General features: G+C 45.2%; 2 protein-coding genes across 5 annotated transcripts in view; one reads left to right on the top strand and one right to left on the bottom strand.

The window, feature by feature from the left end:
• FAM234B (family with sequence similarity 234 member B) overlaps positions 1–5541 on the top strand; it is a 37746-nt gene extending 32205 nt beyond the window's left edge. Inside the window, exons 11-13 of the mRNA XM_017528144.2 lie at positions 273–390; positions 1902–2122; positions 2740–5541. Coding sequence (XP_017383633.1) covers positions 273–390; positions 1902–2122; positions 2740–2745 — 345 coding nt within the window. The 3' untranslated portion in view covers positions 2746–5541. The remainder of the gene's footprint in view (positions 1–272; positions 391–1901; positions 2123–2739) is intronic.
• A 304-nt stretch (positions 5542–5845) lies between these two features.
• The window catches only part of GSG1 (germ cell associated 1), an 11393-nt gene continuing 5556 nt past the window's right edge, over positions 5846–11682 (bottom strand). The window contains exons 3-7 of one of the 4 annotated variants that reach the window (XM_037738283.1): positions 11009–11149; positions 10651–10698; positions 9704–9856; positions 8643–8754; positions 6321–6739 (exon numbers count right to left, since the gene is read on the bottom strand). In XM_037738283.1, coding sequence (XP_037594211.1) covers positions 6397–6739; positions 8643–8754; positions 9704–9856; positions 10651–10698; positions 11009–11149 — 797 coding nt within the window. In that variant the 3' untranslated portion in view covers positions 6321–6396. Of the gene's footprint in view, positions 6740–8642; positions 8755–9703; positions 9857–10526; positions 10699–11008; positions 11150–11682 lie in introns of all 4 variants that reach the window. The other 3 variants (XM_017528156.2, XM_017528173.2, XM_037738285.1) reach the window with 3 other exon arrangements.

The following is an 11682-nucleotide window of genomic DNA, read 5'->3' on the forward strand; positions in this document are numbered from 1 at the left end:
CACCCGGCCTTTCTTTTCTTACAAGGGAGAAAGCTTTTTCCAGCTGTAGCTAGTGGTTTGAAAGAGTTAGTGATTAGTGTTTTGAGCTCTTTGAAATATGTCTCTTGTATATGGGAGTTTCTTTCGAACACATTCTTGTAGTTAGGATCAGGCGTTAGCCTCTGAGAGGGATGAGTAATCACCATTTTCTCCTCTGATTTTTCATCTGAGGACTGTCATGTGTGGGAATGTAGAGTTACCTTTGCTCTTTCTTTTTTGCGGCTCATTGTCAGGGTATCATCCTAGGAACTGAGCCACCTAGCCTTCACCACCTTTACCTACTGCATCCCACGTTCCCCTCCATCCTTCTGGATTTGGCCAACACCACCGGCACAGTGACGGCTTCAGAGGGTGAGTCCCAGTGCCAGCAGGAGTCTGTGTATGCAGACGGTGAGAATGTATGTGCTGGCTGTATGTGAAGAGACCATTGCCCCACCCAGGAAAGGATGTGTGCTTCTCAGATGACAGCAGGGCACTTTCCCTGGTGCCCCTGGTGCCTCGGGCTTTGCTGGAATCCTCCTCCTGGGTGGAAGCACCAGGCTTGCGGGGTGAGAACCCATATGCTCTGAATGTGGAGGTGAAAGTGCGTCCCATTCCAAAGGGTAAGGTGATGATTCATGCAGCCACTCCTTGAGCAAACATTAATTGAACATCAGCTGTATGCTAAGCACTGTGCCAGGTGCTGGGACTACAAATAATACCAGTTTCCTGACCCTCTCAGAGATAAGGATTTGGAATTAACTGTGGAGGACATGATGGAGATAGAGTGTGTTTCGCCAGGGCATCGATTTAGTGAAAACCTTTTTTTTGAATAGTAACTATGAACATTACATAGAAATTGGAGAAAGGGGAAAAATCAAAGGAAGAAAGAAAACTGGCCATAATCTGGCCAGTCATAACCACTATTAACATTTTGGAAGTGTTCTTCTACTTCATATATCTGTCTAAATAACACTGTACACAAAATGGGATCCTATATGGGAGACCCTCAACTCGGGAAACCAAAGCATTAGGATCGCAGCCTCTGCTGCCTGCTAGTCTAGGTTGTCTGGTAATCTCCTTCTCAGCGGTTTTTTGCCTCATGGAGTCTGCTGTTTCTGTTGGCAGGTCAGGGAGTGCCGGAGTGGGAGAAGACCAGACAGCCACATCTCCTTTCTTTCCACATTCTCTTGCTAATTATGGACTTGGCTGTCTACTTACAAACTCAGTGGTCTTGGGCTGCAGCTGGTGCTTGTAGCTCTCGAGTTATTGGGATACACGGGGAATAACAGCTTACCTGGAACTTGCAGGCACACCTGTCCACTGGTTGGGGAGTTGAGGGTAGGAGCTATGAGTGAGCTTGGAAAATCCTGTAATTGGATCTGAGTCAGCTGTTTTTTTTCCGACAGCAGCATAAAATATTCAGTGGACATTAAATAATTGTAATTAAGAATCTGGACACCATTTTTATTACAACTTGTATTTTAAAGATGAGGCAAAATAAACACTGGCAAGGTAAATCACTTCTGTGACCGTGCACTGGCAGTTTGGGAATTCTCGGGCTCCCTAGTGTTTCGGGCTCACTTTTCTCCTGAATTCTCGCCATAGGGGCAGATTCTCTCGGTTCCCAAAGTGGGCTTTTTTGGAAATAGCTTCAGAGGAGTAAAGGTGCAAAGACCAGGAAGAGCATGCTGCTTTACCGGCATCCAGTTCTTCCCCTCTTTGTACCCGTGGGCCGGCTCACTGCCTTCTGTTTATTCAGTGCTCAGTACATTTCCTGTGTGAACTAATGAGTAAATAAATGTATTGTTGAGCCAAACCCGTCTCCTGTTAGTAGACGGTATGTGTCCTTGTTAACTGCTCTTGTTTTTGTCCTTCCTCAGTTGGAATTAACGACCTCTGGAAAGATGCCTTTTATGTTACCAGAACAACAGGGCCAAGCTCCGAAGGCCATCCAGCAGCCCTGGTGGTCAGCAAGCTTAGTCTACGGTGGGCACTGATGGAGGGCCAGATGGCCCAGCTACAGGAGTCCACCCCCAAAATTGGCCGTGGGGAACTGCGAAGATTTCTCTCTAGGATCAAGTTTGTTGAAGCTCCCTACGAGGTGAGTGGCTGCTGAAATGTTGTTACTCTTGAGAGTTTAGGACAAATACTACCAATTCCAGCTTTGTCCTTTACAAAGGAGGGAGAATGGGGAGCTTTCTTGAATAGACGGGTATCAAGACAGTTGTTTTGGACCAACACTTGTTTCCTATGGATGCCTTCTGACCATGAAGAAATGGTTCTTAGTTGTTTTCAGCTGGAAATAATAGCATCTTCCTTAGGGGACATTTGACAATGTGGGCTCATGGTTTTTATTGTCCCAATGACTGACAGGGGTGGATAAGACTGGTATTTTCTGGGTTGGGGCTAGTGATGCTGACATCATGCAGGGCTTGCAGCAGTTACATGCTCCAAAGAATCATCTTGCTCAAATGCTAATGTTCTCTCCCCAGCCTTACTCCCAAGAAATACTGTAGTCTAGTTCAAAGTTCCAAAGCTTATCATGGAAAAGGACAATGTTTCTGGGCCTTTCTGGAAGGAGGAGATGTTTACAGGCTATTGGGGCTAAAGAAAATGGCAGGAAAATAGAGGAATATTCTGACCTTTAGTTTTCCTCCTTTTCTTTTAACATCTCTACCATGAAAAACAATAAAGTCACTGCTAACTCTTTTTCCATAGATCTAATCTGATGGAATCTTCAGTTGCAGAAGAAGTGAACAGAGTGGATATCCTTTCTACTCTCCTGTCACTGTAAAATCTGTTCTGTGGAGAGAGGACTTCTTCATCCTCATTTTATCACCTCCCTGATGGTCATAAAGCACTTGGGAAGGCATGATGGAGTACTTTGACAACAGCATGATCTATTTGGCTGGGGCATCTTACCTACCTTTTCAGTTCCTGCATTAACCCCCTCTAGGAACTCTGCGTGGACCATTTGGAAATGTGAATCTTTTTATTTTTTTGGTATGTCTAATTTATGAACTCTTGCTGGGAAAGCCAGTGAAGTCTATGACTAGGAAACATTTTGTTGTATGTTACGCCGTGTGTGTGTATATTTTTTAGTGTTACGGTGAAGTTCTTTTCCAGATATGTCCTAAGCTTCAGGGATCCAGTTTCTTGTCCTTCTGAAATATATCTGGTTTGTTTGGTCACTTTGAGACTTCTAGATGCCCTACCTCTGTTTTGAGGGCCACTTACTTCTCTCCTTTTTCTTTCCCACCTGTACCTTAGCTACTTCCACACTGTAGGCAGAGTGAGAAAGATTTGTAGTGGAAGACTGAGTTATCCATCACAGCATTTTCTTCTCTTTTAATATCCTGTTTCCTTAGATTTTTCCATCCAGTGTCTACTAAGTGGCCACAAGAATAACCATATTCCTATCACAAGGGGAGCAAGAGGATGTAGTCTCAGTGACCCACCTCTGACCAAGTCCATATGTTGTGTTATATGTGGTTCTGATGGTTCTGCCAGTCACGATCTTTTTTCCGTGGCTACATCAGAAGTTTATGTGTGCATGCTGTCTTCAACTTAGAGGAGAACTGGAAGTCAGGAGCCTCTGATGTCCCTATCCTGCTGTATCTCTTCTCTGCATCTTTTTCTATAGGGCATCCTCCATAGCTCCTCTCACTCTACTTTCTCTTCTATTCAGGGATATGTTTCTGGACTTTTGCTTCTGCCACTTGAGTCCAGGATACAGCCGTTTTGTCCTGCATCTCTCCTTTCCTGTAGAGCCTTTGAAGCATTGTATTTTGGGAAAATTCTTCTGTAAATACTATAACTTTTATAAATGGTTATTTAGAATTATCTCCAGTGCTTACTTCTCCCTTCTTCTGTACAAATCTGTTACTTCAATTAAGTTCTCCTCTAAACTTTTAGGTCATGTTTATATAGCAGAAAATTCAATGTTAATGGGCAGAAAACTGCTTCTTAGATAACCTGATAGGTCATCCCTGAGTGCAACTCAGGTTCTCTCTTTACCTGGGCTTGTATCTTTTTTTTTTTTTTTTTGACACAGAGTTTTGCTCCCGTCTGCCAGACTGGAGTGCGATGGCGTGTTCTCGGCTCAGTGCAACCTCCGCCTCTGGGTTCAGGTGATTCTCCAGCTTCAGCCTCCTGAGTAGCTGGGACTATAGGCGTCTGCCACTGTGGTCGGCTAATTTTTTTTTTTGTATTGTTAGTAGAGACAGGGTTTCATTATGTTGGCCAGGCTGGTCACGAACTCTTGACCTCAGATTATCTGGCCTGGGTCTCCCAAAATGCTGGTATTACAGACGTGAGCCATTGCACCTGGGCGGGCTTGTATCTTTTAACTTGTGTTAGAAAAGGGATTCTAGAAAATTATGAAGTTCAGATTTAAAGGGATATCTGTTAATTACCCACTGACAGGCATTATGACATAACAGGAGGTTGGTAGCAATAGATCCAACAGGCATGTTGCCTGGGCTGCAGATTGGCCTTAATAGGTTTCTGGGTGCCTCTGCCTTAAGATCCTGAAGGCAAATTTGGTTTTAACAGTTTGGAAGTCATCCTGTCGGTCCGGCTTGACTTTGGGGGATGAAGAAGATACCCTAGAGTATGGGAATGATTCCAGATAATTTCGAGGATTTGAATACACTTGAGTGTAAGGGCCTGGGACCTAGTGTGGTTTAGTATAGAATTCTAAGGATTAATTCATAGGCAGCTGAACACCCAAAACTTGGATGGTGGTCCTGTGGTCTGGCTGGGCTGTCCAGGCATAATCTGGTTCTCTGTCATGTTAAGGCTTTCTGGGAAGCCAGCCACTCTATGCAGGAGTGAAACATGAAGTTGTTTACTGAGGACCTGTTCTGGTGGGATTGTGTGGGCAGAGGACTGTGTTTTTACAGAGTAAATACCAGAAAGAGATGAGAGGAAGCTAGGAAAACATAATGTCCCTGAATTCTTCATGGTGTATTTGCAAACTAACTTGACATAGATTCTTTTGACTACAATAAGTTTGAATCTCTCCTTGCCAAACAACATTATAAGCTTAGTTTTCTTCTTCCTCTTGCAGCTGGTAAAAAAGGTATAAGTGGTGGCTGAAAATTGAGGAAGCTGCATCTGACCAATGTGGGTGCTGGTTTCTTGTGAAATGTGTCCCTAAACCTTCTTCTCCTTGCAGGCAGCCACCTACCCAGGTGTCTAAAATAGGAAATGCTCCTTTTTTCTCTAATCTTACCATGCGGTGGCCGGCAAAGCCAATATGACCACTACTGAGAAATAGTAATGACTTCTGCAAATGCCAGGGTCTTCCCCTCTTCCTTCCCTTAAAAACCCTCCCTTTTCCTTAGACCCCGTTTTTGCCATCCCCCAAATGTGTGGTATGGTGAAACTAATCCCCCTGAATGTGAATTGCTATCCTTATTGCCCTTATTAAAGAAGAGCCAGCTGGTATATTGTCACGAAGCACTATTTAAAATGTGAACTGTTACAGAGTAAATAAATACATACTCTACGGGAATATGCTTGTGTGCCATTCTCATTCTTAGCCATCAAGGATGGTTTGTTTCCCCGTATGGAAAAGAGAACGGGCAAGTAGATGGGTGGCATTCTTCATGGAGGAAATAATAACGTACATTTCTCAGAAGGGATGAAAAGGTGGGATCCAGAGAGGAGCCTGTGCCCCCTTGTTCACTGGGAAGTCCCTATGACTGTCTACTAGGGAACCACAGTCACATCTGAATAGCCTTGGTAGGCTGTTTCTAGAAGTGACCTTGACCCTGTGTGCTGTTGGTGCTTTCTTGTGTTAAACCACTCTCCTAAGGGGTCCTGGGACAATATTTAATAACACTTTTACTGGGTACCTACTGTGTGGATGCAGGACACTGCCCCAGGCAGTGTGGAAAACCTCTGTGCGACATGGGAAAGCACTCAGGGGTGCTTCTGTCTTCCTGTCTGTGACTTCCAGAACAATTCATGTGTACCATGGAAAGCTGAGCCACAGTCACGCTACCGTTAACTTGGTCACCTCCATTTCTTCAATTTCCAGGGGGATAACTAGATTTATCAAACCTTTAAGGTCAGGAGGTGTATTCTACCCCTCTTTTTATCTCCATGGTTTAGCCCAGAACCTGGTGCAAAAGCTGTCAATAAAGGAGAGGAGAGAATTCCTGGATGCGTGAAATGTGGGGTGGGTGAAACGAGCTGCAGAGGAAAAGACAGCAGTGGCACCCAAGCATCCCTTAAGACTTAAAGATAACCCTTATTTCTAGCCTCTAAAAACCATGCTCAAGAGACGGACATTGGCTTAAGCACATGTTGATAATCAGTAGACATGTAAGCTGGGGCTCAAGCCTACTTCGCAAACCCACTTAACTCCTAACACTGCTCTTCCTCTACAGATGACCTAACCGCTTCTTTCAGCTCCTGGCTGGCCCCTCGTGGAAATCCCTTGTTCCGCAGCTCCGAGTAGAAGTCGACTCCTTCAGAGACAGAGTGGATGGGCTGATTATGATATTGGTGGTAGCCGGTCAAAGGACCCATGGTGGGGGCTGCACATGACAGCCGCCGAGGGAAACACTGGTGGTGATGCGGTAGGCAGTTCGGGTTTTCCTTGAAGCTCTTACTATGCTTGCTCTTGAACTCCAGCACCATCCTGGTGTACGTGTTGAAGGTGGTGACAGCCGACGCCATGCAGCAGGTGAAGGAAAGCCAGGCCATGCTAGGGACAAACAGCACAAAGTAAGAATAGGACTCTCTTGAGAGAAAAATGTCATGACCTCTTCCTACTAGTGGACTAGCCTAATGCCTTGTAGGGATTTAGGGACTTTCCACCATGTTTCAGGTAAAGAACTATGAGGAGAGAACTTACTGCTTTCTAAAAAGAGGATGACTCATGTAGTCCTAATATCAGACAAGAAGCTAAATGATTTGTTTTCATTGAATTGATGAGTTGTTGGTGCCACGCCCTTTTCTGTCTGATGTGCCTATTGTGTGTGTGTGTGTCTGTGTGTATTTGGACTCCTATTTCCCAAGCTGCACTGACCCTTGTAAAATCTCTAAGATTCCCCAGGCCTGTAGCTATGCTGTATGCAGTGGATATAACCTACTGTATGCCCTCCCTCTCCCACCCCAACACATAAACACACACACACACACACACACACACACACACACACACACGTGCCCTGCCAAAGCTGTCCCCCCACTCGGATGCTGGGAGGAATCATCCCTCTTCCATATTCCTTTGTTTTGAACATAGCAGTCTTAGGGTCAGCGTCCACAAAGTTGAGCCTCTGAGAGTCATTCAGGAAAACATTTACTACAAATTATGAGGTATTATAGGTTGTACTAGTGGAATTTGCTTCATATGAAAACTGTGGTTTTGGCTTAAGGGAGTTCGTAATGGATGGGACAGGAGCTGGAGATTAAGAGAATCTGGATGGATTCAAGGAAGTAAAAGCAGACACTAGAGAACTATATTAAACACATTCCAGAAAACTTGGAAAGTCAGATCCCTAAATCTCCCTGTGGTTCTGGGAAGCTCAGGAAACAGGAATTTTCATGAGGACAAGTGATGGTTGAAGCCAGGCTGCATGCAAGCACCCTGTGTTCATAACTGCTGCCTCTGACAAATGCAGTAGGTTCAGTCTGGGATGCTTCTGGGAGTTGATTGATGGGTGTTGCCTAGCCTGAGCTCTACAGCTGTAATGCCAAGAACGGCCTGAAGACAGTCAAAAGGTGAGAAATGCTGGATCTGGGAACTGCGCTGAGCTGATGCCCTGGCTGGTGGAGTAGACTCAAGACTCCCAAATCAATAGCACAAGATTGTACCACAGGAAAGTGGATAGGACCCCACAACAGATTTGCAGGCTTCCTTCTCTGAATGGAAACTTGAGCCCATCACTGTCTTTTCAGTGCGCTCAAAGTACTCAGCACTTATCTCAGGCAGTAAATATCAGTACAGGTTGGCAACTTGCCGTGAATAAAGAGTGCTTCTTAAGGGAGAAAGTAAAGAGCTCTCAAAGATAATATTTAATTTGAATGTGTTGCTTTGTGATGGTTGCTGTCACTCTTTTTAAGAGAAATCTAAAATGATCCCTTAGTTCTTTAAGGGTTGGAGAATGACTGTGGTCGTGAGGTTTTCTTTCCAACACAGTTCAGTAGAATAACAGATATAGGAGGAAGTGAAGAGGAGAGGAGTAAGCCATTGACAGAGAATGCAGTTCAATCCAAATTTCAATTTCTTCCAATTCCAAATGTCCTCCAATACCTTGAATTATATTTTAAAAATACAGCACATTTCCATAAGGCCTACAAAATCAGTCTTGTTTCCCCGGGGTGACGTATATACCAGATGAAGAGGCAACTGCCATAACTGATGAGCAGGAAAACTGGACAAAACAACATCCTCCCAAGACAAACCCGAGGAATCCTCCCTGTACCCTCTCAGAAGGCAGGGAAGAATGGATGTGTCCTGATGATGCAGCCCTGTGTGTGGCTGACAGACTCCTGGGATGCGGGATGAGGAGAAGGCAGGGCGACACCCAATAAGCATCTAACTGAGGGTAGAAAATCTCATGAAGGCTGGCTGGCCAAGGGCTACAGGAGATGACAGCACTTACTAGAAGGCCCAGCCATAATTCCAAACATGTGGTCTCCAGTCTTCTGGACCCAAGTTGGCAGTTGCCTGGAAGACTTGTGAATACATCATGTGGGCCACCATTCCCAAGAGACCTAAGGAGGAAACAGGAAGGTAGAGCCCTTAGAGAAAGGCTTTCATGCCATCTGTCAGGAGTATGATTTTGGAGCATCCTTCTCCTTTTGCGGTCAGGCGCAGCCTCTGTTGGAGTAGCCCATTACCCTATGCCACCACATTTCCCGAAGACTAATCCACAATGGGGGCTTCTCCTTAAATGCACATATTTGTAATAGGAGGCTGAGAGCTGTGGAAAAAGTCTTTGAGCCAATGCTGCACCCAAGGCCACTGCACCCCACCCCTACTCCTTCCTACCCAAACCCCAATGTTGGCTTAATTCTTCATCTTATATATGCATCTTTCACTTTATCCAATGGAGACTGGTCTTAAAAAGCTATGTGTATGTCACAACTGAAAAGTAACCCAAACAATAGATTGTACATATTGAGAAAGCTTGCAAATAGGAATCTAGAGGTAAATCATTTTGTAAAGCATGTGGTGATCCAATATGCAATTTCATGTGTCACTTCACTTTAAAATTAAAGATGCCAGGGCTGGGCCTGGTGGCTCCCGCCTGTAATTCCAGCACTTTGGGAGGCTGAGGCGGGCGGATCACGAGGTCAGAAGTTTGCGACCAGCCTGACCAACATGGTGAAACCCCATCTCTATTAAAAATACAAAAATTAGCCGGGTGTGGTGGCACATGCCTGTAATCCCAGCTACTTGGGAGGCTGAGGCAGGAGAATCGCTTGAACCCAGGAGGCGGAGGTTGTGGTGAACCGAGATTGCACCATTGTACTCTAGCCTGGGCAACAAGAGCGAAACTCCATCTCAAAAAAAAAAAAAAAAAAAAAAATTGAAGATGCCTACTATCTCTATTCTTTATACTGCCTTTGGGCTCCTTCTGGGCAAAGACTCATGCCCTCCAGCCAGGGTTTCAGAGGTGGCCAGGGCCAACCACCTTCTCCCACTCCAGGAGCAACTCACCTGACAGGACAGAGGAAACAGCAGCAAAGGCGCTCAGTTTGAGCCCACAGGCAGGGTTCCCAGTGAGTAGCAAGTCCGTTAGTAGCAGGAGGAAGCTGATGAATTGAAGTCCGATGTAGGTGATCTGCGTTCCCAGGGATAACCAAAGGATTTCTGCCAGAAACCAGAGGAAGAGGAACGCTCATCCTGACGGTTAAAAAACTGAACAAGTCATGAGCATAGGATGTCTAGTAGGAGTTAAGATCCTAGCAGCATCCGAGAAGGGGAAAATGAGGCACAGCGGAAACCAGTGAGGAACATTACTTCATTTCAGTTCTTTGACATCACTCACAGCTCGTACTCCATAACCAATATATACTCAAGTAAGCTTGACTGACTGTAAATACTGTTAGGGAGATTTGAGAAGAAATCATCAAATTTTCATAAATCCTGCAGGGATATAATATTACTCTAGTTATTTTGTCTCTCTTTTTCCTCATTCAATTCGGGATGGTTCCCTCCCTCCCTCCCTTCTTCACTCCTTTCCTTTCATTTTACAATCATCGTCATCATCGGAGGAAAAGGAGGAAAAACCTAAGCCTTCCTACATGGTTACTTGGAAGCAAGAGTAGGTTAGCGCTGTTGGTGGCTTTCTATTTGTGAATCTTATTTATCCCCGCTGTTCCGTTTTTGCCTCCCTGCATATGAATGAAAGTCAGCTCAAAGAGGAATTTGTGTCACCCTGTGGGGCTCAGAAGAGAAAAGCGGAAGATAACAGTGCAGTTTAGATCCAGAGAGGCCCAAGTCTACGGTAACTACTGTAAATTCCTTATCAGACACATACTTGCCACAAAGCCCCAAGGGAGGGTAGGGGAGGGAAGCCTTCTCCATCAACCGCTTCCCTCCAAATCGGAGAGTGGGGTGACATGGGCCTTGCAACGTGGCAAATTCCAGTAGTCCTTTCTCACCTCTCTCGGTTGGTGGTGTGAGTTCAATGAAACTTCGGCACCTCTCCCCTGAAACATACGAGGTACAACATCATGGAGCTGCTCCCTGGGATGGTTGGGATAAAAGTCTTCCCCACCCCATACCGGGCGCTGCTCCCTCTGCTCTGACAGCACCTGCCCCGCATAGAGCAGGAAAGCAGGAAAGAATGCCTGGGTGAATGAATGGCACAGCCAAGAGTCAGCCCAGAGAGATTAATTTCTCTCTCTTCAATCTCTGATAATGCAGAAGATGTTTCCCTGAGAGCATCTACATAGGTTAATGTTCCCATTTCCCATGTCCAGAAGAGTTAATGATCTTAGTGTAACTTCTGCTTAATACCTTTTGCTGCTGCTGTACCACTGGACCGAAGGGCTCTAAAGTATTTCCAGGACTGGGGATGGAGCAGTGCTAAGTGGTACAATAACAAATACAAATGTAAATACACACTTTTTAAAAATTCCTCTTCCATCTCCCTTTTAGCTCAAATAGGGAGAAGTGGCAGATAACAAATTGTTCATAATTCTGGGCATTAGAAAAACTTCACTACCAGGTGCTTTCTTCCCAGGCCACAGAGTCACCTTTCAGTATTCTGGGCAGGGAAGAAGTATCTTCAGCTCATTCCTGCAAACCTGGGGAACACACATGGACTAGCACCTGTCTGCTTTGCTAGTGAGCCCTGAGGGGCAGGGGACCTGGCAGATCTGCCTTCAGCTCCTCGAGGGCTCCCTTAAATGATCTAGTTACCACCCTGACTAGCTTCGTTTCCCCTTCTTTTAAATGATAGCAGTAACACTTTCGGGCCAGGAAGAGGCTGTAAAGATGATCTACTGCGATGCTTTCATCGCATAAATGAGCAAATCAAGGCCTATAGAAACGAAGCTCTTTGTATGAGGTTACAGTTGAGCAGAGCTAGGGCTTTCCCACAATATTCCTGTCCCTTTGTTTTGTTTTTAAACAGCAATTCTAGCTTACTAGACTGGAAAGTCTCATAATGGGAAAGGTCTAAATGAAGT

Source organism: Cebus imitator, unplaced genomic scaffold, assembly GCF_001604975.1.
Source record: "Cebus imitator isolate Cc_AM_T3 unplaced genomic scaffold, Cebus_imitator-1.0 Scaffold2, whole genome shotgun sequence".
In the NCBI taxonomy this organism is placed as follows: domain Eukaryota; kingdom Metazoa; phylum Chordata; class Mammalia; order Primates; family Cebidae; genus Cebus; species Cebus imitator.